Source organism: Hyla sarda, chromosome 1 (assembly GCF_029499605.1).
Source record: "Hyla sarda isolate aHylSar1 chromosome 1, aHylSar1.hap1, whole genome shotgun sequence".
In the NCBI taxonomy this organism is placed as follows: domain Eukaryota; kingdom Metazoa; phylum Chordata; class Amphibia; order Anura; family Hylidae; genus Hyla; species Hyla sarda.
The window spans coordinates 41,302,411-41,328,307 of record NC_079189.1 but is presented as its reverse complement, the minus strand read 5'-3'; the positions used below and the strand labels follow the sequence as shown (position 1 = coordinate 41,328,307).

Genomic DNA, 25,897 nt, shown 5'->3' with positions numbered 1-25,897 from the left:
AGAAGTTACACAGAACAAGCTGTTCTCCTAGAAAGGAGGGAAGGAGAGAAAGATAGATAGATAGATAGATAGATAGATAGATATGAGATAGATAGATTGTTATGAGATAGATAGTTAGATAGATAGATATGAGATAGATAGATAATTAGATAGATAGACATGAGATAGATAGATGATAGATAGATAGATAGATAGATAGATAGATAGATAGATATGAGATAGTTAGATAGATAGATATTAGATAGATATGAGATACAGGGCCGTTTGAAGGAATTTGGGGGCCCCAAGCAAAATGGACACGGAGGCCTCCCCCCCCCCCCCCCCTAGATTTTCACGCACATCACGCTCTAGGGCCGGCGTCAGGATGTAGTAACGCTTGAATTATGGGAACGCGACGTGAGCGAACGTCGATACGAGGCCCCCACATTACGTGCAGCAGAGTTCTCCCCACATTAGGTGCAGCAGAGTTCCCCCCACATTAGGTAGACAGTGTTCCCTTCACATTAGGTGCAGCAGAGTTCCCCCCACATTAGGTGCAGCAGAGTTCCCCCCACATTAGGTGCAGCAGAGTTCCCCCCACATTAGGTGCAGCAGAGTTCCCCCCACATTAGGTGCAGCAGAGTTCCCCACACATTAGGTAGGCAGTGTTCCCCCCACATTAGGTGCAGCATAGTACCCCCCACATTAGGTTGACAGTGTTCCTCCCACATTAGGCTGGAAGTGTTCCCCCACATTAGGTAGGCAGTGTTCCCCCACATTAGGTTGGCAGTGTTCCCCCACATTAGGTAGGCAGTGTTCCCCCACATTAGGCAGGCAGTGTTCCCCACAGACATACAGCCTCCAGCCATATACAGTGTATGGTTGGAGGCTGTATGCCTGTGTACTGCCCCACTTCAGTGCTCCGACCGCTCCGGCCGCTCCGCTCCGGCATTAGTTCCCGGGACCGGAGAAGCAGTGGTCGGAACACCGAAGATGACGTCCCGCTGGTCACTTACCAAGCTGGCCAGCGCACGTTTTCCTCCTCCTCGATGCTCCGGTTTTCTGTGCCTCCGTTGCTATGGGCGCACGCACAGGATGTCAGTGACCCTTAAACTTAACGCGGGGCCGCAGAGAGTTAACGGGGGAATCCCTGTGTCCTGAAAACATCTTTCGGGACACAGGGATGTCCTGAAAACATCTTTCGAGACACACGGATGTCCTTATTAGTGATGGGGGGAATTGCCCTGTCGCTACAGGATGGGCAAGCACCGGCTCTGCTCGGGGCCCCCTGCCAGCTCGGAGCCCCAAGCAATTGCTTTGGTTGCCTGTCCTGTAGCGATGGGCCTGATTAGATAGATATGAGATAGATAGATAGGAGATAATTATGTGGTATGGGGTGTGATGCAAAGGGCAGATGTTGTTACCCTAGGGGCAGATGGCATGAACAGCATTATTTGTGATGCCAGGGCGTGATTTATCCTCAGTACCACCCGAAGGGATACCACTGGATCCTGGGCTAGGCATGGGGGCAATAATGACTCTGACGCCAAGTTATGGACAACGGTAGCTTTACTGAGGTTATACAGGTGGAAAAGACTATACAATTCAGCCAGGCCCACGGAGGTGACCAGTGACTTCAGATACCTTAAGGGCTTGCTGGGACTTGTAGTAGTGGTGGACAATTTAGTGCAGGCCACGTTGACTAGACGACAACTTTGACTTGACTGACTTGTGACTGACAAGACTGTGACTGTGGCTTACTTGCAGGTTTGTAGCTTGTGGCTGTAGACTGGACTTGAGGCCTCCTATGACTCTGGACACCACTTAGGTTCTACTTGACTGGACCTCAGCTTACCCGAAAAGAGAGAGAAGAGACTCCTCCCAGAGCTTTTATGGGGGAGACTATGTTGGGATCCCATTGGTCACCCTTAAGTCACCTGGTCACTGATACCTCCTGGGTAACAATCACATGACAACTGAAGATCACATGGGAACATTTCTTAAAGACATAACACTCTTACATATATAGGGATTAAATACAATTACAATAAATAGATGCGGGGGGGGGGGGGGGGACGACATTGCAGGAGGCTGCTTGACAGGGCAGCAAGTGTATGGGGTAACACCTCCCGTACTGGGCCACCACAGAGAGATAGATGAGAGAGACAGATAGATATGATGTAGTGGCCCAGTGCGGGAGGTGTTACCCCGTGCTCCTGCTGTCCTGTCAGGCAGCCTCCTTCAGTGTCCCCAAGGCCCCCTGGACTTGTTTCCCCATTGTAAATATGTTTTACCATGTAAAGTGTTTTAAAATGTAATGTTGCTTTAAGAATTATACCATGTGATATGTCATGTGATTGTTACCCAGGAGGTACCAGTGACCTATGGGCTCCCTGCTAGTCTCCCCCATATAATCCCTGGGTGTAGCTTCTTCTCTCTTGGCTCTTGCTTCCTGCTGAGGTCCAGTGCAGTTGTGCCTAGTGTGTGTGTCCAGAGTGTTGGAGACCTCAAAGTCCAGTCCTGCAGCCACCATCAATTCAAGTAAGATAAAGTCGCAGCTTTATGAGTCAAGTCCGTCCCTGTCATCTGTCAAGTCAGCATTGTCTGCATTCAATTGTCCAGTCCTACTACAAGTCCCAGCAAAGCCCTTAAGGTCTCTACATCACTGGTCACCTCCTTGGGCCCTGGCTGAACTGTATAGACTTTACCAACTGTCTACCCTCAGTAAAGCTACAGTTGTCCCTAACTTGGCGTTGAAGTCTTTATTGCCTCATGCTTAGCCCAGGATCCAGCGGTACACCTTCGGGTGGTTATAGGCTAAACCACGCCCTGGCGTCAAGAATACAAGGGGTTAATGCCATCTGCCCCTAGGGTAATAACATCTGCCCTGCACCACACACCCTGCCACCACAGTTATAAGTTAGATAGATAGCTAGATATGAGATAGATAGATACAGCCAGGAGAATACAGCAGCACACTGCTACCACAAAGATACAAATAAAACATGAAATGCTATATTGCTATAATGAAAAATGAAAAATTGAGGTGCTTCGCTTACCATTTGGCCAAATAGTGTGTACCACCCCACCACGATAAGGTGACCTCATTGGGACGGACCCTACACTGTGAATTTGCCTCTGAGCAGTCAGTTACCAGGCTTGTGAGGTCTGAGACATCCAGCACATTATAAAATGGGTGGGACCATATGTGCAATACAAAAAAGGATAAGTTGGCCAGCATATACTGATACACAACTATTGCATGGACCTGGCATACAGGTGCACGCTGCTAGCCTAAATAGACATAAGCAGGAGAATACACAAGCACACTGCTAGCTCAAAGATATAGATGAAATATGAAATGCAGTATGTGCTGGCCAACTTATCCTTTTTTATATTGCACAAATGGGGGGAATGGCTACCTCCATGTTGGTTCCTGCACCTCACCCATTTTATAAGGTGCTGGATGTCTTAGATCTTACAAGCCTGGTAACTGACTGCTCAGAGGCACATTCATAGTGTAGGGTCCGTCCCAATGAGGTCACCTTATCGTGGTGGGATGGTACAGATTATTTGGCCAAATGGTGAGCGAAGCAGCTCAATTTTTCATTGTTCATTATAGCAATATAGCATTTCATATTTCATCTATATATTTGTGCTAGCAGTGTGCTGCTGTATTCTTCTGCTTGTGTATATTTAGCCTAGCAGCATGCACCTGGATGCCGGGTCCATGCAATAGTTGTGTCTTAGTATCAGTAGGTGCTATCCAACTTATCCTTTTTTAGATAGATAAATAGTTAGATAGAAAAAAATTTGCAAAAGCACTCCCTTGTGATGCAAAAAAGACTTGGTCTTTATTCACACATTTGTGTGAATAAAGACCAAGTCTTTTTTGCATCACAAGGAAGTGCTGTTGCACATTTGTTATCTGTATACTTAAGGATCTGTGACCAGGATCTAGATGCTATTTGCACCCCGTCATCATTCTTTTTTAGAGTGCTGCTTTCTTTTTTAGTCAGTCAGATAGATAGATATGAGATAGATAAATAGACATATAGATAGATAGCTGTGAGATAGACAGATATGATATAGATAGATACAGTGGGGTCAAAAGTTTGGGCACCCCAGGTAAAAATTTGTATTAATGTGCATAAAGAAGGCAAGGAAAGATAGAAAAATCTCCAAATGGCACCAAATTACAGATTAGACATTCTTATAATATGTCAACAAAAGTTCGATTTTATTTCCATCATTTACACTTTCAAAATAACAGAAAACAAAAAAATGGCGTCTGCAAAAGTTTGGGCACCCTGCAGAATTTATAGCATGCACTGCCCACTTTGCAAAGCTGAGACCTGCCAGTGTCATGGATTGTTCTCAATCATCATCTGGGAAGACCAGGTGATGTCAATCGCAAAGGTTTTAAATGCCCAGACTCATCTGACCTTGCCCCAACAATCAGCACCATGGGTTCTTCTAAGCAGTTGTCTAGAAATCTGAAACTGAACATAGTTGACGCTCACAAAGCTGGAGAAGTTTATAAGAAGATAGCAACATGTTTTCAGATGTCAATATCCTCTGTTCGGAATGTAATTAAGAAATGGCAGTCATCGAGAACAGTGGAAGTTAAAGCAAGATCTGGAAGACCAAGAAAAATATCAGACAGAACAGCTCGCAGGATTGTGAGAAAAACAATTCAAAACCCACGTTTGACTGCATAATCCCTCCAGAAAGATCTTGAAGACACTGGAGTTGTGGTACACTATTCCACTATAAAGAGATACTTGTACAAATATGGTCTTCATGGAAGAGTCATCAGAAGAAAACCTCTTCTACGTCTTCACCAAAAAATTCAGCTTTTGAACTTTGCAAATGAACATATAGACAAGCCTGATGCATTTTGGAAACAAGTTCTGTGGACCGGTGAGGTTAAAATTTAACTTTTTGGCCGGAATGAGCAAAGGTACGTTTGGAGAAGAAGGGAACAGAATTTAATGAAAAGAACCTCTGTCCAACTGTTAAGCATGGGGGTGGATCAATCATGCTTTGGGGTTGTATTGCAGCCAGTGGCACAGGGAACATCTCATGAGTAGAAGGAAAATGGATTCAATAACATTTCAGCAAATTTTGGATGCTAACATGATGCCATCTGTGAAAAAGCTGAAGTTAAAGAGAGGATGGCTTCTACAAATGGATAATGATACTAAACACACCTCGAAATCCACAGGGGATTACATCAAGAGGCGTAAACTGAAGGTTTTGCCATGGCCTTCACAATCTCCTGACCTCAACATTATTGAAAATTTTTGGATAGACCTTAAAAGAGCAGTGCATGACAGACAGCCCAGAAATCTCAAAGAACTGGAAGACTTTTGTAAGGAAGAATGGGCAAAGATACCTCAAACAAGAATTGAAAGACTCTTGCCTGGCTACAAAAAGCATTTACAAGCTGTGATACTTGCCAAAGGGGGCAGTACAAGATATTAACTCTGCAGGGTGCCTAAACTTTTGCAGACACCATTCTTTTGTTTTCTGTTATTTTGAAAGTGTAAATGATGGAAATAAAATCTAACTTTTGTTGACATATTATAAGAATGTCTAATCTGTAATTTGATGCCTTTTGGAGATTTTTCCATCTTTCCTTGGCTTCTTTATGCACATAAATAAATTTTTTTAACTGGGGTGCCCAAACTTTTGATCCCCACTGTAGATAGATAGATAGATATAGGTGGATAGATAGATATGAGATAGATATAGGTGGATAGATAGATATGAGATAGATAGATGGATAGATAGATGGATAGATAGATAGATAGATAGATAGATATGAGATAGATAGATCCAAAGAAAGCAAAGTCCAGCAGCACTCCCAAGGTAAAGGTGGAAAACACAAGGGGCTTTATTGACCCATGAGGATACAAGGTTTCAACAGCATCACTGCATCTTTAACGGCCATGGGTCAATAAAGCACCTTATGTTTTGCACCTTTACCTTGCGAGTTCTGCTGGACTTTGCTTTCTTTGGATCTATATACAGTCTGTGACTGGGACTGCTACCCTGCTGGAACCCTGCAATTCCAATATAAACTGGCTTTGGTTGTGCTGCCTTCCACACGTTCTTTGATTGATAGATAGATATGAGATAAATACTGTAGATAGATTTCTGAAGCTGAAATCGGCTGCAATCATATATGTGCATGGACAGGCACTGCCCTATTTACTCATATGACCCACATGGACCCGATCGTAGTAGTTAGCTAATGAATATGATCAGGTCATTCCCTGAGTGTATCCCACTTGTGACTCGGACTTAAAAACGTGGCAGACCATGATTTTCAGTCCGAGTTAAAAGTCTGATAGGCTTTGACGCAGCCTTACAGGAGAATATTTGCGGTGAAGTTAATGACCTGGACTCACAGCACTATAGATGCACCATAAAGCTCGTGTGACTCTGCCCATAGACACATAGCTTGTGTAACCAGGGCTGACGGGGTTCCGTGTGCAGCATTTCTATGCAGTATCAGAGCACCAGCACTTCCCTTCACATGACTTTTTGAAGAATTCTTATTGTTTTCAGAATCATACAGGAAACTGACCTTGATGCTTCTTACAGAGCATTGGTGGGGCGTCATAAAGAAATAATAGACATGCTGGTAAAAAATCTGGAATATTTCTTGTTGGCACCTTCTGTGTCTCCAACAGGAATGTATGAATGTTTTTGTAATATATCTTGGGCAGTAAAGTGTTAAGATGCACACTATTACAATAATACTGCCCCCTATGTACCAGTTTATAACTACTATAATACTGTCTCTTATGTACAAGAATATAACTACTATAATACTGCTCCTATGTACCAGTTTATAACTACTATAATACTGTCTCTTATGTACAAGAATATAACTACTATAATACTGCTCCTATGTACAAGAATATAACTACTATAATACTGTCTCCTATGTACAAGAATATAACTACTATAATACTGCTCCTATGTACAAGAATATAACTACTATAATACTGCCTCCTAGGTACAAGAAAAGAAATACTATAATACTGCTTCTATGTACAAGAATATAAATACTACAATATTGCTCTCTATGTACAAGAATATAACTACTATAATACTGCCTCCTATGTACAAGAATATAACTACTATAATACTGCTCCCTATGTACAAGAATAACACTATTATAATACTGCATCCTATGTACAAGAATATAACTACTATAATACTGCTCCTATGTACAAGAATATAACTACTATAATACTACCTCATATGTACAAGAATATAACTACTATAATACTGCTCCTATGTACAAGAATATAACTACTATAATACTGCTTCCTATGTGCAAGAATATAACTACTATAATACTGCTCCCTATGTACAAGAATATAACTACTATAATACTGCCTCCTATATACAAGAATATAACTACTACACTACTACCTCATATGTACAAGAATATAACTACTATAATACTGCTCCTATGTACAAGAATATAACTACTATAATACTGCCTCCTATATACAAGAATATAACTACTATAATACTGCCTCCTATATACAAGAATATAACTACTACAATACTGCCTTCTATATACAAGAATATAACTATTATTGTAGTATGGTATATACCGTTCTGTGGTGACCTTTAGACCCAGAGCCCTGGCCCTTTGGCTGTCTCTGGAATGTAAAGTTCTCCACTATCAGTGTACCAAGAACAGGACAGTCCAATGACAACATTCAATAAAAATGATGAAAGTGTTTATCATTGTGAAGAACAGAGGATGATGCATTGTGAGACATAAATCTGCTGACAGCTTACTAATGGCCTTAAGTGAAAACTTCTTTCCTCCGCTGTAAGGAAAATTAACACCATCCACTCCTTGGGAGCCCCTGCATTGTGCTCGGGGGCCCCTGTATTGGGTGAAGTGACTAGAACATAGCATGGACCCTCAGCCAATTATCAGTAATGATCAGTGGTCTCCAAACTGTGGACCTCCAAATGTTGCAAAACTACAACTCTCAGCATGTCCGGGCATGCTGGAGTTGTAGTTTTGCAACATCTGGAGGTCCATAGTTAGGAGACCACTGGTATAGATGGAGAAACTGATGTGGATGACTTTGTGCACAGTAAGTATGGCCAATGATGTTGTTTGTATTTTATATTATATATTATTATTATTATTACAGGTTTTGGGAAAACTACAACTCGTTGCAACTGTCAAGGCATGCTGGGAGTTTCCCAAAAAAAAGAGCCACAGGTACCTAAGGTGCCCAAAAAGCCAAAGAGTATCATGTAAAATCCGGCTACATTATACTTAAATCTTCCCATACTATACACCATGGCTAGACAAATCCCAGGCGCCAGGTCTGGTGGAAAATTTTGTGCTGGTGCCTAGGTTTTTGTCAGCCCTTTTCAATAGGGCTTGTCCATTTTTTATTTAAAAACTGGTGCCAGAAAATTAAACAGATTTGTAAATTGCTTCTATAAAAAAAAATCCTAACCCTTCCAGTACTTATCAGCTGCTGTTTACTATAGATAAAGTTATTTTCTTTTTTAATTTATTTTCTGTCTGACCACAGTGCGCCCTGCTGACACCTCTGTTTGTGTCAGGAACTGTCCAGAGCAGGAAAGGTTTGCTATGGGGATTAACTCCTACTCTGGACAGTTCCTGACATGGACAGAGGTGTCAGCATAGAGCACTGTGGACAGACAGAAAAGAAACTCAAAAAGAAAAGAACTTTCTCTGTAGTATACAGCAGCTGATAAGTACTGGAAGGATTAAGGTTTTTTAATAGAAGTCATTTACAAATCAGTATAACTTTCTGGCACCAGTTGATTAAAATTACACTGCTCAAAAAAATAAAGGGAACAATAAGATAACACATCCTAGATCTGAATGAATGAATGAACCAATCGTATGAAATACTTTCGTCTTTACATAGTTGAATGCGCAAGAATCACAAGAATTTTCAATGGGAATCAAATGTATCAACCCATGGAGGTCTGGATATGGAGTCACACTCAAAATCAAAGTGGAAAACCACACTACAGGCTGATCCAACTTTATGTAATGTCCTTAAAACAAGTCACAATGGGGCTCAGTAGTGTGTGTGGCCTCCACGTGCCCGTATGACCTCCCTACAACACTTGGGCATGCTCCTGATGACAGTCTGTGGTGCAACGTAGCATTGGTGGATGTAGCGAGACATGATGTCACAGATGTGATCAATCGGATTCAGGTCTGGGGAACGGGCTGGTCAGTCCATAGCATCAATGCCTTCCTCTTGCAGGAACTGCTGACACACTCCAGCCACATAAGGTCTAGCATTGTCTAGAGGGGTCTGAGAATCTCATCTTGGTACCTAATGGCAGTCAGGCTACCTCTGGCAAGCACATGGAGGGCTGTGCGATCCCCCCAAAGAAATGCCACCCCACACCATTACTGACCCACCGCCAAACCGGTCATGCTGGAGGATGTCGCAGGCAGCAGAACGTTCTCCAAGGCGTCTCCAGACTCTGTCAAATGTGCTCATTGTGAACCTGCTTTCATCTGTGAAGAGCACAGGGCGCCAGTGACGAATTTGCCAATCTTGGTGTTCTCTGGCAAATGCCAAACGTCCTGCACAGTGTTGGGCTGTAAGCACAACCCCCACCTGTGGACGTCGGGCCCTCATACCACCCTCATGGAGTCTGTTTCTGACCGTTTTAGTGGACATATGCACATTTGTGGCCTGCTGGAGGTCATTTTGCAGGGCTCTGGCAATGCTCCTCCTTGCACAAAGGCGGAGGTAGCGGTCCTGCTGCTGGGTTGTTGCCCTCCTACGGCCTCCTCCACGTCTCCTCATGTACTGGCCTGTCTCCTGGTAGCAGCTCATGCTCTGGACACTATGCTGACAGACAAAGCAAACCATCTTGCCACAGCTCGCATTGATGTGCCATCCTGGATGAGCTGCACTACCTGAGCCACTTGTGTGGGTTGTAGACTCCGTCTCATGCTACCACTAGAGTGAAAGCACCGCCAGCATTCAAAAGTGACCAAAACATCAGGCAGGAAGCATAGGAACTGATAAGTGGTCTGTGGTCACTACCTGCAGAACCACTCCTCTATTGGGGGGGTGTCCTGCTAATTACCTATAATTTCCACTTGTTGTCTGTTCCATTTGCACAACAGCATGTAAAATTGATTGTCAATCAGTGTTCTTCCTGAGTGGACAGTGTGATTTCACAGAAGTGTCATTGACTTGGAGTTACATTGTGTTGTTTAAGTGTTCCCTTTATTTTTTTGAGCAGTGTAAATTGTTTTCCACCAGAGTACCCCTTTAACTAAACTACAACTAGGAATACAGATGCATGCATACTAAATACAGGAACGCTTTTATGCATATACTCAATAAATATATATATATATTTGCACACACTATATACAATTGGGAGATTTATCAAAACCTGTGCAGAGGAAGAGTGGTACAGTTTCCCATAGCAACCAATCAGATTGCTTCTTTCATCTTTAAAGAAGCGATCTGATTGGTTGTTATGGGCAACTCATTCATACAGGCACGCACACGGATGTAATGTAATGTGCGAACACAGGTATCAGCCCCAGGCCTAGCTAAACCAGTATACTGGACTATAAGATGAACAATATTGTAATAATATGCCACCAGTAATATAACACATTACTGCCCAATGTATAGGGGGAAATTTATCAAAAACTGTCCAGAAGAAAAGTTGCTGAGTTGCCCATAGCAACCAATCAGAGCGCTTCTTTCATTTTTCAAAAAGGCCTATGGAAAATGAAAGAAGCGATCTGATTGGTTGCTATGGGCAACTCAGCAACTTTTCCTCTGGACAGGTTTTGATAAATCTCCCCCATAGTGCAAACCCTCCTTCCCCTGAAGTAAAAGCATATTACCATGGACAATAGATCAATACCAGATGGGGCCTGTGAGATTAATCCTCCAGTGAAGCCAATAACCAATGTTAAATTGGCTACTAATATCCAAACACGACGCCTTTAACGTATGCAGGTGGCTTTGTGGTCACTTAAAGGAAATTAGTCACATGTTATATATATATATATATATATATATATATATATATATATTCAATTGAGCTCACCACACCCCCTATACAGGTAGTGTGTCCTGCAACCACATCCGACTCCAGTTAAGAAGTCTCAGAAATGATTGGGGTTTTATGCCAAGCCAGAACTCTCTCCAGAAGGAAAGAGAACCCATCTGCAGACAGCTGTTTCGGGGTACTTGCCCAGGTGCCCGCAGTGCAAATGGCCTACTTAAATCTCCGTCTCACGTCAGGAGTGGCGTCCTCTCCCTGAGGAAAATACTGATCCCGTTTAGCTAGTCAGAGGCCTCTCACCCAGCCAAGCCAGATAACCCTGCTCTGTACTGATGAGGGGCAAGTACCCCGAAACAGCTGTCTGCAGATGGGTTCTCTTTCCTTCTGGAGAGAGTTCTGGCTTGGCATAAAATCAGTTCTGAGACTTCTTAACTGGAGTCGGAGCTGGTTGCAGGACACACTACCTGTATAGGGGTTGTGGTGAGCTCATTTGAATATTTGGGAGTTGTAGTTTTGCAACATCTGGAGGTCCGCAGGTTGTAGAGCACTGTCCTATACTTTACATTGCACGGATCCCTCAACATACCATGGTTTCAACAAACGATGGTCCATTTGTAACGGATTACCATCGTATGTTGAGGGATCACTGTATATTACCTCCAATGACTTGTGATCTGCTATAAATAAACAATCACGTTCTCAAAAATATATGTGGAACCTTAGACATCCCATTTAGTTTAATAATAAGAATCATCAGGCAAGCAAGGAATCTGCTTCCATACTGAACAGAATACGCTTAAAGGGGTTATCCAGGAAAAAAACTTTTTTTTATATATCAACTGGCTCCAGAAAGTTAAACAGATTTGTAAATTACTTCTATTAAAAAAAAATCTTAATCCTTTCAATAATTATCAGCTGCTAAAGTTGAGTTGTTGTTTTCTGTCTGGCAACAGTGCTCTCTGCTGACATCTCTGCTTGTCTTGGGAACTGCACAGAGTAGAAGAGGTTTGCTATTAGGATTTGCTTCTAAACTGGGTGGTTCCCGAGACAGGTGACATCAGAGAGCACTTAGACAGAAAAGAACAACTCAACTTCAGAAGCTCATAAGTACTCGAAGGATGAAGATTTTTTAATATAAGTAATTTACAAATCTGTTTAACTTTCTGGAGCTTGATATATATATATATATATAAAAGTTTTTTCCTGGATAACCCCTTTAATTATCAGATACCAAAAAAAAGTGTGTGGGGGGGGGGGGTGGGGGGACAAACGTAGGTGCTATTTAGATATATCATAAATCATAATGGCCCCCTGTGTAACTAGTGCTTCGTGACCTCCTATATATAATATGCACACAGAAGAAAAAACTCGAGTCACTTATTATTTTATAAGAAATAGTACACAATTTTATTAATCATAACATATATTCACATTTAAAACAGGAGAATATACACCCAGAGGGGGAAAAAGGGTAAAACAAGGGTGTCACTCAGGTATACGACAGAAAGTGCCGAGTGCATAGTATGTAATGAGGCTAACATGCAGCATATACATAGCAGCAAACAATTGTAAACAAGATTATAGTGCAAATAGTGCAAAAAAAAAAAACATAATCACAAGTATATACTTAGCCATACATGGTAGATAAGCAGACACAGGATACCAGAGCCACACCACCACAATGTGGCATTTCGGTAAACCTTTGTCGAGGGGTGGTGTCCTCCCAGCTGGAGGAGTAGTATTATAGTAGTTGTAGTCTTGTACATAGGAAGCAGTATTATAGTAGTTATATTCTTGTACATAGGAGGCAGTATTATAGTAGTTATAGTCTTGTACATAGGAGGCAGTATTATAGTAGTTATATTCTTGTATATAGGAGCAGTATTATAGTAGTTATATTCTTGTATATAGGAGCAGTATTATAGTAGTTATAGTCTTGTACATAGGAGGCAGTATTATAGTAGTTATATTCTTGTATATAGGAGCAGTATTATAGTAGTTATATTTTTGTATATAGGAGCAGTATTATAGTAGATATATTTTTGTATATAGGAAGCAGTATTATAGTAGTTATATTCTTGTATATAGGAGATGGTATTATAGTAGTTATATTCTTGTACATAGGAGGCAGTATTATAGTAGTTATATTCTTGTACATAAGAGGCAGAATTATAGTAGTTATATTCTTGTACATAGGAGCAGTATTATAGTAGTTATATTATTGTACATGAGAGACAGTATTATAGTAGTTATATATTCATGTACAAAGGGGCAGTAGTATAGTAATTATATTCTTGTACATAGGAGCAGTATTAAAGTAGTTATATTATTGTACATAAGAGACAGTATTATAGTAGTTATATATTCATGTACAAAGGGGCAGTATTATAGTAGTTATATTCTTGTACATAGGAGCAGTATAATAGTAGTTATATTCTTGTACATAGGAGCAGTATTATAGTAGTTATATTCTTGTATATAGGAGACAGTATTATAGTAGTTATATTCTTGTATATAGGAAACAGTATTATAGTAGTTATATTCTTGTATATAGGAAACAGTATTATAGTAGTTATATTTTTGTATATAGGAGCAGTATTATAGTAGTTATATTCTTGTATATAGGAGACAGTATTATAGTAGTTATATTCTTGTATATAGGAGACAGTATTATAGTAGTTATATTCTTGTATATAGGAAACAGTATTATAGTAGTTATATTCTTGTATATAGGAGCAGTATTATAGTAGTTATATTCTTGTACATAGGAGCAGTATTATAGTAGTTATATTCTTGTACATAGGAGCAGTATTATAGTAGTTATATTCTTGTATATAGGAGACAGTATTATAGTAATTATATTCTTGTATATAGGAAACAGTATTATAGTAGTTATATTCTTGTATATAGGAAACAGTATTATAGTAGTTATATTTTTGTATATAGGAGCAGTATTATAGTAGTTATATTTTTGTATATAGGAGCAGTATTATAGTAGTTATATTCTTGTATATAGGAGACAGTATTATAGTAGTTATATTCTTGTATATAGGAGACAGTATTATAGTAGTTATATTCTTGTATATAGGAAACAGTATTATAGTAGTTATATTCTTGTATATAGGAGCAGTATTATAGTAGTTATATTATTGTACATAGGAGCAGTATTATAGTAGTTATATTCTTGTACATAGGAGCAGTATTATAGTAGTTATATTCTTGCACATAGGAGCAGTATTATAGTAGTTATATTCTTGTATATAGGAGCAGTATTATAGTAGCTATATTCTTGTATATAGGAGACAGTATTATAGTAGCTATATTCTTGTATATAGGAAACAGTATTATAGTAGTTATATTCTTGTATATAGGAGCAGTATTATAGTAGTTATATTCTTATACATAGGAGCAGTATTATAGTAGTTATATTCTTGTACATAGGAGCAGTATTATAGTAGTTATATTCTTGTATATAGGAAACAGTATTATAGTAGTTATATTCTTGTACACAGGGGGCAGTTTTATAGTAGTTAATGGTAAATTGTCGACAATAACTCCCATCATTGCATCTTATCAACAGTGAAGAAGAATCGGAAAAATATCAGAACATTGGTCACATCGGGGCCAAATTGGCCAATGTATGACCGGCTTTAGTTCCTAATAACCCTAAACTGCGTATTTTTCAGACAAAACGCCTACTGTAACCTGCCTCATAAATATTTAGATGTACACCCGGCAGGATTAGTAGAGTATAGTCATTTTTCGTAGTCTCCAAAGGAATAACACGGTAAGCTCTTAATCCTCTCGCTTTTCAGAAAAAACAACCCGTGAAGTTACAACAAATCTTAGGGGATTTATAAGACACTTGATCAAAGATAAAGTTATGTTAAACAGCTGCTGGGGCTGACAGGCCGAGGGAGCAGAATAATTAAAGGTGCAGTGTGCAGCGGAGTATAATAGTTAATAACACAGGAAATATATGGCGTACAACAGGAATAGGCGTCAAGGTGGCTCTGGGATTAGCACATCTGTCCTGTTGTAATGGGGATCTGAGTGTGAATCTGACCGATCTACATTTTGTAGACGCATGTACGCAGCTAAGGGACACGCATAGTGCAGTCATGTGTTTGTCTTATGAGAACACAATGGATGAAAGCATGATGGAGGAGGTGGGTTTGCAATTGCCTATTCTAGTTCTGTTCACATAATGGAGGCACTATTGAAGCGTTATAGTTAAAGGGGTACTTCAACCCTATCCAAAGAATAGGGGATAAGATTTCTGATCGTGGGGGGTCCAACCGATGGGATCTCCGCTATCTCCAGCCCGGCACCCCGTCTTTCTGAACATTTATTCAGAACCCCGGCCTTGCTAGGCTTCAGGTGGCCGTGGTCGCCACAACCCCTCCATTAATGTCTATGGGAGAGGCAGAGAAACAGCGTTCGTATACCTCAATAACTCCCATAGCTGAGCATGTCGGCCACAGCTTCGGGCTGTGGTCGTCTGTTATGCTGATCACCAGACCCCCTGCAATGTGGCCGGACCCCCCCGCAATGAGATAAGTTGCCAGGGAGCAGAGTTCCCCTTTAGGTTCAGGGGTCCACACAGTTCACAATGGCAGTGTTCACCGTCTTTTCTACAAACCTGCTTAACTTTCATTTACTCTGAAAAAAAAACTTAATTGGTTCCTGTGTTTACTGGAGGGACTACCAGCAGCTCACTGAGAGATCAGGTTACATGTTTCCCATACAAGTCTATGAAGAAGGCAGGGGTGGGAGTAACATAGAGAGATGAGTGAGTTAAGAGAGCAGAATCAGATACAGGCACTGCAAAGAAACCAAAGCAGCAGCAGCATTGAGGACATTATAAAGTAGTACTGAGCAGTCTAAACTGTGATTCAAGCCCTAGGGCAGTGTTTCTCAACCAGGATGCCTCCAGCTGTTGTAAAACTAAAACTCCCGGTATGTCTGGACAGCCAAGGGCTGTCCGGGCATGCTGTAAGATGTAATTTTGAAACAGCGGGAGGAAACCTGTTCGGGAAACATTGCCCTAGGGCTTGAATCACAGTTTAGACTGCTCAGTACTACTTTATAATGTCCTCAATGCTGCTGCTTTGGTTTCTTTATAATGTCCTCAATGCTGCTTCTGCTGCTTTTTTAGGGAGTGGTATAAAGAGAAATAAGAGCAGGATTTTTCTTCTTTGTGTGTAGTGTATGGGAGACAATATGAAGGGACAACTGAAAATTGAAGATGAAGTCTGCGGTGGGAAAACTGGTGAAAAATACCATAAACAAGTTGTATAATGGCTAGAAATAGTGCTGATAAAGTCAAACAGCAAGATTTCATGGCAAGATTTATCAATGCTGCAAAATCTGTTGGCGCTACATAAATAAGTATTGTTATTATCAGTATCCTAAATTTTGTCTAAAAAATGACCTAATAATCAGAGAATCCTTTGAAAAGATCAGCGTGTATGAAATGATTCCGTTTTCCCCAGATCACTAAAAGCCGAATCCCATAGGCCACCCTTGGATCTTTATTCTGGGTGGCTGCTGGGACAGATTTAGAGATTTAAAGCAATATTTTCTTAAAGAGCAGTAAAGTGCAGAATGCATAGCCTGGGGCGGAGGTGGTCACCGCGCAGATCTCCAGCAGCTGGAAAGCTGCTCGCCTGTGACTGCGTCTCCGGCACCCGGCTGCCCAAACACGAAACAGATGCAGCTGTCCACAAATTGGCACCATTGAGGCGAGCTGTCACTCCGATTGGGATGCCGGGTGACAATCCGAATATTGTATATACCTCCCCGAAGACCAGGCTGTCGCTCCGACATACGGTGCCAAATAAGCGAGGCAGACGCTAGGATGTAGGATTACTAATGGGGCCAAAACACAGCAAACTGGAGCAGACATAGGGATACATCATTGATAGATGCATTTTACCATGAAGCAGTGTTTCCCAACCAATGTGCCTCCAGCTGTTGCAAAAATACAACTCCCAGCATGCCCGGACAGCCGAAGGCTGTCCGGGCATGCTGGGAGTTGTAGTTTTGCAACAGCTGGAGGCACACTGGTTGGGAAACTCTGCCATAATGTCAGGCCGTCCAGAGGTATATAGGGGGTGCACTATAGGGGGTGCACAGGTAGCAATGGCACTTGGTTCCTGGTTCCTGAAGGGGCACAGAGAGCCATCTGCTATATAAAAAGACCCCGGAATTAGCATTTGGCACATGGTAAGTTGAGGCCCTGTTAGAATTTGTGGGACCGAGGAGATTTACGTTATGTCTGGGAGCAGAGGCCTAACTTGAAGCTTTTGGGCCCCAATTCTAAATCTCTAACAGGGCTCCATGTGCCATTTATAATACTGGTGTTTTTTCTTATGGGGCAGAGGTGTCTTTGGGGCCCCCTTATGCTCCAGGGCCCTGGGCCCCCCTTATAGTTACGTCCCTATCTGGGCAGACTGTAATAAAGCTACAAACAATTAAGCAGCCATGATACTGCCTTACAATAAAGAAGACTAATAACTAATGAACAGCTCTAGTAGACAGCACCACCTGCAGGTAATAGATAGTAATACACCTTATTATTATTATTTAATTTTTTTCCTTTCCTTTACTACATGACATTTTATGGCACATAATACAATTTTGGCTAACAGAATAAATATGTGTCACTTAAAAAAAAATAAAAAAAATGTATATGTCGTAGAGAGTGTTCACTTTCAGACAGATTACTAAAATATGTCGGAAGAAGCGCGAGCCAGTCGCTTTCGCTCCCGACTCTGCACCAAATGACCATAACTGATAATGTAAGTGTATGGGACTGTCTCATTCTCCGGCACAGGGAGTGGGCAGAGATACGCTGAGCCACGCTCTTCTGTCCCGCTCGTTCTAGAGATCAGGCAGGGTCCTTTTTTTTTAGGGACATGTACACTTTAAGGTCCAGTTTATATCAAATTTTTCATCTATGTCACCAGTGTATGTCAGGATCTGGCAAAGAGGTTGACTATCCACACAAAAAATAATATATATATATATATATATAGTTCTGGAAAAATATATATATATATAGTTCTGGAAATAGACCAAACTAGTAGAGTAAGCGCCCAGTATATGACCTTTTTAATGGTATCGTAAAATACACTGGTCACATGATGTGAATGATGCCTAATATCATTTTTATGACCCCAAATTTTTTTTATTTTTTTTTATTTTTTTAGTGCTATGGGTTCATGTTCATTCTTTGGGCATAAGGAATTTCCACAGTGGAACGTTCACCATGGAAATTCTATAGTATTAATGGTGCAGCAGTATTCCATGGATAACAATGGTAGGCTGCTGCACTGTATTTTTACTCATTTTTAAGTGGAATTTTAGTGTGTATGGGCCCATCATTAGAACCAGAAACTGAAACATGTTCTTTTTCTAATTTGTTTCTATTTTCTAATTTTCATTATTATTATTTTATTATGCATTATTATTGGGGCGGCCATTTTACCCTGAGCTGTTTTTAATAGCATTTAGAGATATGCTTTACAGCAGGCCGCATGGACATAGGCAACAATAGACTGAAGCTGTCTAATTTATATGAATGGCAAAGCTGTCTGGGCATGCTCAGTGACCTTTGCAGAGGTCATTTTACAGGGAGGGGGAGGCTGATCTGTGAACATCAGCTATTGTGTGTACTTTTGTAATCAATACATTGGTTTTAAAGGGGTACTGCTACCAAAATTAACTTATCCCCTACCCACAGGATAGGGGATAAGTAGCTAATTGACGAGAGTCCGATAGCTGTGACCCTCCTCAATCTCCAGAATGAGACCCGGCTCTGAGTGAGGAGCACGTGGGGTAGACGGCACGAGCTCCATTGATTTCTATGGGCGCTCTGAAGATATAACATTAGAAACAAATGGCGCATGTGCCGTCTAGTGGTAGATGACACACGCTCCTCACTGAGCGAGACGGGGTCCGGTTCCGCGATCAGTTACTTATCTCCTATCCTGCGGATAGGGCATAAATTAATTTTGGCTGCAGTACCCCTTTAATGTACTCATGTCTGTGATAAGGAGGAGACTGCTGGGAATGGGTCTGTACAGAACAGGAAATCTCAGCTTAGTTTAAGGCCTAGTGGTCAAAATGGAAACTGCAATATATTAGGATTGTGTAAAAATAAAGATAGTGAAAGAGAAAAAAAATAACTAAAGAGTATTTCCCCTAAAAGGTTCCTACTATCTATTTATGCTGTACAGATTGTGCTGGTTGGATCTTGGTAAACATCTAGTTTTAGTGGAGTTGCCCTTTAATTCATCAGAAAGCAACCACTGCATTTGGCGTTGAGGTGAAGGATAGATTTTGGCTTTTATTGTAGCTCTGATTTCCTTACGTAGTCTTTGCATCTATTTAAAGCTTTCTGTTTGTTGGTGCGGCTCCTCTCAGCATCACCTCACAGCAGGAGATGGATGAGGCCTGTGTCCCAGAAGGAGAAGCTGCCATCAGGCTTATTACATTTCACATGTCTTGCTTCCTCTGCACAAATAGCTAATGTTATCAGCTGCTCGGAGCTCTCTCTCTGCAGAATGGTGAGAGAACCGTCACATGTACAGCGAGAATGATGTCCTACCTCAATACACCCCCTAAAATGTATCAGGACAGCAGACATATTGGCAGGGAATGAATGAAACATGAGATGAATGGTGTTCACAATCCATTGTACTAGAATTTGTGTTAAAATCTGAGAAGTAACTGAATTATACTGAAGACAATTGTAAAGTCACAGCCCCGCCTCACTGACTACTGTCATTCACAACCCCACCTCTCTGACTACCATGATTCACTGCCCCACCTCCCACTACTATCATTCACAGCCCCGCCTCTCTGACTACTGTCATTCACAACCCCACCTCTCTGACTACCATGATTCACTGCCCCACCTCCCACTACTATCATTCACAGCCCCGCCTCTCTGACTACTGTCAGTCACAACCCCACCTCTCTGACTACCATGATTCACTGCCCCACCTCCCACTACTATCATTCACAGCCCCGCCTCTCTGACTACTGTCATTCACAACCCCACCTCTCTGACTATGATGATTCACTGCCCCACCTCCCACTACTATCATTCACAGCCCCGCCTCTCTGACTATGATGATTCACTGCCCCACCAACCAACTACTATCATTCACAGCCCCGCCTCTCTGAATACTGTCATTCACAACCCCACCTCTCTGACTACCATGATTCACTGCCCCACCTCCCACTACAATCATTCACAGCCCCGCCTCTCTGACTACTGTCATTCACAACCCCACCTCTCTGACTACCATGATTCACTGCCCCACCTCCCACTACAATCATTCACAGCCCCGCCTCTCTGACTACTGTCATTCACAACCCTACCTCTCTGACTATGATGATTCACTGCCCCACCAACCAACTACTATCATTCACAGCCCCACCTCTCTGACTACTGTCATTCACAACCCCACCTCTCTGACTACCATGATTCACTGCCCCACCAACCAACTACTATCATTCACAGCCCCGCCTCTCTGACTACTATTAACCTTCGCAGCCTGCCTCTCTGACTACTATCATTCGCAGCCCTGCCTCTCATTTGTCCTATCATTCACAACCCCATCACTCTGACTACTATGATCCACAGCCCCACCTCTCACTACTATCATTCCCAGACCCGCCCCTCTGACTACTATTAACCTTCGCAGCCCCGCCTCTCTAACTACTATCATTCGCATTCCCTCCTCTCTGACTACTATCATTTGTAACTCCGTCTCTCTGATTGCTGTCATTTGCACCCCCGCCTCTCTGACTATTATCATTTGCAGCCCCGCCTCTCTGACTACTATCATTCACAAGCCCGCCTCTGACTACTATCATTTACAGCCCAGCCTCTCTGACTACTGTCATTAACAACCCCACCTCTCTGACTACCATGATTCACTGCCCCATCTCTCACTACTATCATTCACAGCCCCGCCTCTCTGACTACTATTAACCTTCGCAGCCCGCCTCTCTGACTACTATCATTCGCAGCCCTGCCTCTCATGTGTCCTATCATTCACAACCCCACCACTCTGACTACTATGGTTTACAGCCCCACCTCTCTGACTACTATTAACCTTCACAGCCTGCCTCTCTGACTACTATCATTCGCAGCCCGCCTCTCTGACTACTATCATTCGCAGCCCTGCCTCTCACGTGTCCTATCATTCTCAACCCCACCACTCTGACTACTATGGTTCACAGCCCCACCTCTCACTACTATTATTCCAGCCCCGCCTCTCACTACTAGTATTCACAGCCCTGCCTCTCACTACTATTATTCACAGCCCCGCCTCTCACTACTATTATTCACAGCCACGCCTCTCACTACTATCATTTACAGCCCCACCTCTCACTAATATTATTCACAGCCCTGCCTCTCACTACTATTATTCACAGCCCCGCCTCTCACTACTATTATTCACAGCCCCGCCTCTCACTACTATCATTTACAGCCCTGCCTCTCACTACTATTATTCACAGCCCCGCCTCTCACTACTATCATTTACAGCCCCACCTCTCACTATTTCATTCAGTCTCGCCTTTCACTGATACCATTTACAGCCCCACCTGTCTACCTACTATAATTCACAGCCCCACCTGTCCACTTACTATAATTCATAGCCCCGCCTCTCTGACTATATAATTTACAGACCCGCCTCTCTGACTATCATTCACAGCCCCACCTGTCTACCTACTATAATTCATAGCCCCGCCTCTCTGACTATATAATTTACAGCCCCGCCTCTCTTACTATCATTCACATCCCCACCTGTCTACCTACTATAATTCACAGCCCCGCCTCTCTGACTATATAATTTACAGCCCCGCCTCTCTGACTATATAATTTACAGCCCCGCCTCTCTGACTACTATCACTACTATCAAATCGCTTACATTCATTAGTTTCTCCACAAAGGAATTATTGATATTGAACATATTTCCTTAAAGGGGTTTATCATAATAATAATCACAAGGTTCTGGTGCCAATTATCAGATGGAGTCTATGTGAGGATAATCCTGGTACTAAATGTTCAGTTCCCCTGCAGCGCCTCCGCAGGGTAACCTAAATATTGTTTGAAACCACTGTCTGTGCAATATGTGGGTCTTCCAAAACAAAGAGATAGATCAGTGGTCTCAAACTGTGGCTCTCCAAACTGTGGCTCTTCCACTCCCAACATAGATAGATAGATATTAGATAGATAATAGATATATATGAGATAGATAGATAGATAGATATAAGATAGATAGATATGAGATATATAAATAGATATGAGATAGATAGATAGATAGATAGATAGATAGTAGAAGGAGAGCAGCACCCAAAAAAAACAAAAATTCGGTGCACGCAGAGTCCAGACCCGGGTCAGGGATCCATGTGTAAGCAGAAATTGGAAATATCCGCAGCACACTGAGTAGTAAAATTCAAACAAGTTTTATTCCATCACAGTGGGGGTGTCCAGAACAACATTTCAACCAGCTCCCTGGTCTTTTTCAAGCTCCGAGCTTGAAAAAGACCAGGGAGCTGGTTGAAACGTTGTTCTGGACACCCCCACTGTGATGGAATAAAACTTGTTTGAATTTTACTACTCAGTGTGCTGCGGATATTTCCAATTTCTAGATAGATAGATAGATAGATAGATAGATAGATAGGAGAGAGATAGATAGATAGATAGATAGATAGATAGATAGATATGAGATAGAGAGATATGAGATAGAAAGATAGATAGATATGAAATAGAAAGATAGATATGAGATAGATAGATATGAGATAGATAGATATGATATAGATAGATGATAGATAGATAGATAGATAGATATGAGATAGATAGATAGATAGATAGATAGGAGAGAGATAGATAGATAGGAGATAGATATATATGAGATAGATAGGAGAGAGATAGATAGATATGAGATAGAAAGATAGATAGATAGATATTAGATAGATAGATAGATATGAGATAGATAGATAGGAGATAGGAGAGAGATAGATAGGAGAGAGATAGATAGGAGAGAGATAGAAAGATAGATAGATATGAGATAGAAAGATAGATATGAGATAGATAGATATGAGATAGATAGATATGATATAGATAGATGATAGATAGATAGATATGAGATAGATAGATAGATAGAAGAGAGATAGATAGATAGGAGATAGATATATATGAGATAGATAGGAGAGAGATAGATAGATATGAGATAGAAAGATAGATAGATAGATATTAGATAGATAGATAGATAGATATGAGATAGATAGATATGAGATAGATAGATAGGAGATAGGAGAGAGATAGATATATATGAGATAGATAGGAGAGAGATAGATAGATATGAGATAGAAAGATAGATAGATAGATATTAGATAGATAGATAGATAGATATGAGATAGATAGATATGAGATAGATAGATAGGAGATAGGAGAGAGATAGATAGGAGAGAGATAGATAGGAGAGAGATAGAAAGATAGATAGATATGAGATAGATAGATATGAGATAGATAGATATGAGATAGATAGATATGATATAGATAGATGATAGATAGATAGATAGATAGATAGATATGAGATAGATAGATAGATAGATAGATAGATAGGAGAGAGATAGATAGATAGGAGATAGATATATATGAGATAGATAGGAGAGAGATAGATAGATATGAGATAGAAAGATAGATAGATAGATATTAGATAGATAGATAGATATGAGATAGATAGATATGAGATAGATAGATAGGAGATAGGAGAGAGATAGATAGGAGAGAGATAGATAGGAGAGAGATAGAAAGATAGATAGATATGAGATAGAAAGATAGATATGAGATAGATAGATAGATAGATAGATAGATAAATAGATAGGAGAGAGATAGATAAATATGAGATAGAAAGATAGATAGATATGAGATAGATAGATAGATATATATAGGACAAATATATGAAATAGATCTGATATCACTCTTTCCCTTGTAACATATATATATAACCCTGTAACGTATTATTTTCTCTCCTAGGAGTGATATGTGGTGACGTTCGGCCTCTTCCAGTGCGGGTTCCCTCTCTCTTCTCTGGCGAATGTTGGATGGTAAATCCTGAAGACAGCTCCTGGCTGAGACTCCTCGAAAAGACATCTGGATCTGCAGCTTCTAATACAAAGACAGGGAACAAAAACTGCCGTTCAGCTTTTTAGCCTGTGCAATTTATCTAGCCATAACCCCCCGTCTTCGCCTGGGACATTTTCTGTCACTTCATTGCACAGACCAATTCATTTTATTTTTCTTCTTGTGCCAAAGACTTCGCAAAGCTTTGTGTCCTTTTATTGCCTCAATACATCCATTTTTTTTCTTTTTTGGTCCAAAGAAGCCGAGGTTTTCCATTGAGCTCCCACACAAAATATATTTATTGCCATGTGTGTATGATGGAGTTCCCCTTAAAGGGCCGTGACGCTTGACTACCAGAGACTTCCACCAGACTGTGCTTTATTGACTGTATATTTTTGTCACATATCTGATCCAGATTTAATAAGGATAGTCCTGATGGAATGAGGACTTGCATGGGACTTCATGGATCATAGTGGAAATAATAAGATGTTATTGCCAATTAAATACACTATAAATTGCTGTTGTATACCCATGGTGCACTGCTTATTCACACATACAAACCCAATGGTCAGAAGCTCAAAAAATATATGTGCTGGAACCAAGGTAATAAAAGTAAAAAAAATAAACATAAAACATTTAAAAAAATTGTTATAAATATGAAAAAAAGGCTCCCAGCAACCCTAGCCACCATCTTACTGTCTTAGTCATTAGGGAACTTTCTGGTACTTACTACTAAACAATAAATATATCTGGAACACTAGGAAATAAGACACTGCCAGACACCCGATGTCATCAACTTACCTCCCACAAGGAACAAAGGGCATATTAAAAACCAACATTCCTGATCTTTCTCCCCCCGACATTAGCCAACGAGGAAAATTTGGGACACTGCCAGACACATAAGATTGTTGGCCAGTTCTGAGTATGGTTGAGTCTCATCTAATGTGTATGGGAAACTCAAGATAGGCCTACGTTTGACCAGTTAAAGGGGTACTCCACTCCGCCCCAAGACATCTTATCCCCTATCCATAGGGGATAACATGTCGGAACACAGGGGTCCTGCTGCACCCGGTGTTCGTTTAGAGCGTGTGCAGTGCCGGAGGCTCGTGACGTCACGGCCACGCCCCCTCTATGCAAGTCTACAGGAGGGGGCATGACATCCCACAAACTTGCATTGAGGGGGCGGGGTGTGACGTCATGAGGGGGAGGGGCTATGACGTCACGAGCTCCCGGCACCAGCTCCAGCGTTCGGAACAGTTTGTTCCAAGTGCTGAGCAGCAGAGTACCCCTATAATGTTTTGCCAAGATGTGCAACACAATAGAAGACTGTAACATGGTCTAGCAGTTTACGTTGGTTTCTACAAGTTGCAATGTCACGTGGGACAAAAATTGCAGTAACTTGCATTAGTGGTGTACAAAAGAAGAAAGAGAGGCCCATTATGGTGCCAGGTTGGGCAACCAAGACAGAAGACTTTGTGTTTCATTTCTCACCATGTCCTTTTTAGGACCATTGGGTCAATGCCACAGTTCTTCTATAATGGGAAGTTCTGTATAGGATCAGTTACAAAGGGAATGGGGCAATCTTGCCTATCCCCAAGGGCCCTGTTGATGTGTTGTCTTTGACAAAACTGCCCACTCAGCATTACTGACTGAGGATAGGCAATGCTGCAGCAAGGA

At 41.3% G+C, this 25,897-nt stretch overlaps 1 protein-coding gene across 1 annotated transcript in view; it reads left to right on the top strand.

Annotated features, from left to right (window-relative positions):
- ATOH8 (atonal bHLH transcription factor 8) overlaps nt 1–25,231 on the top strand; it is a 60,415-nt gene extending 35,184 nt beyond the window's left edge. Inside the window, exon 3 of the mRNA XM_056554514.1 lies at nt 24,134–25,231. Coding sequence (XP_056410489.1) covers nt 24,134–24,139 — 6 coding nt within the window. The 3' untranslated portion in view covers nt 24,140–25,231. The remainder of the gene's footprint in view (nt 1–24,133) is intronic.
- Nucleotides 25,232–25,897: the final 666 nt, after the last annotated feature.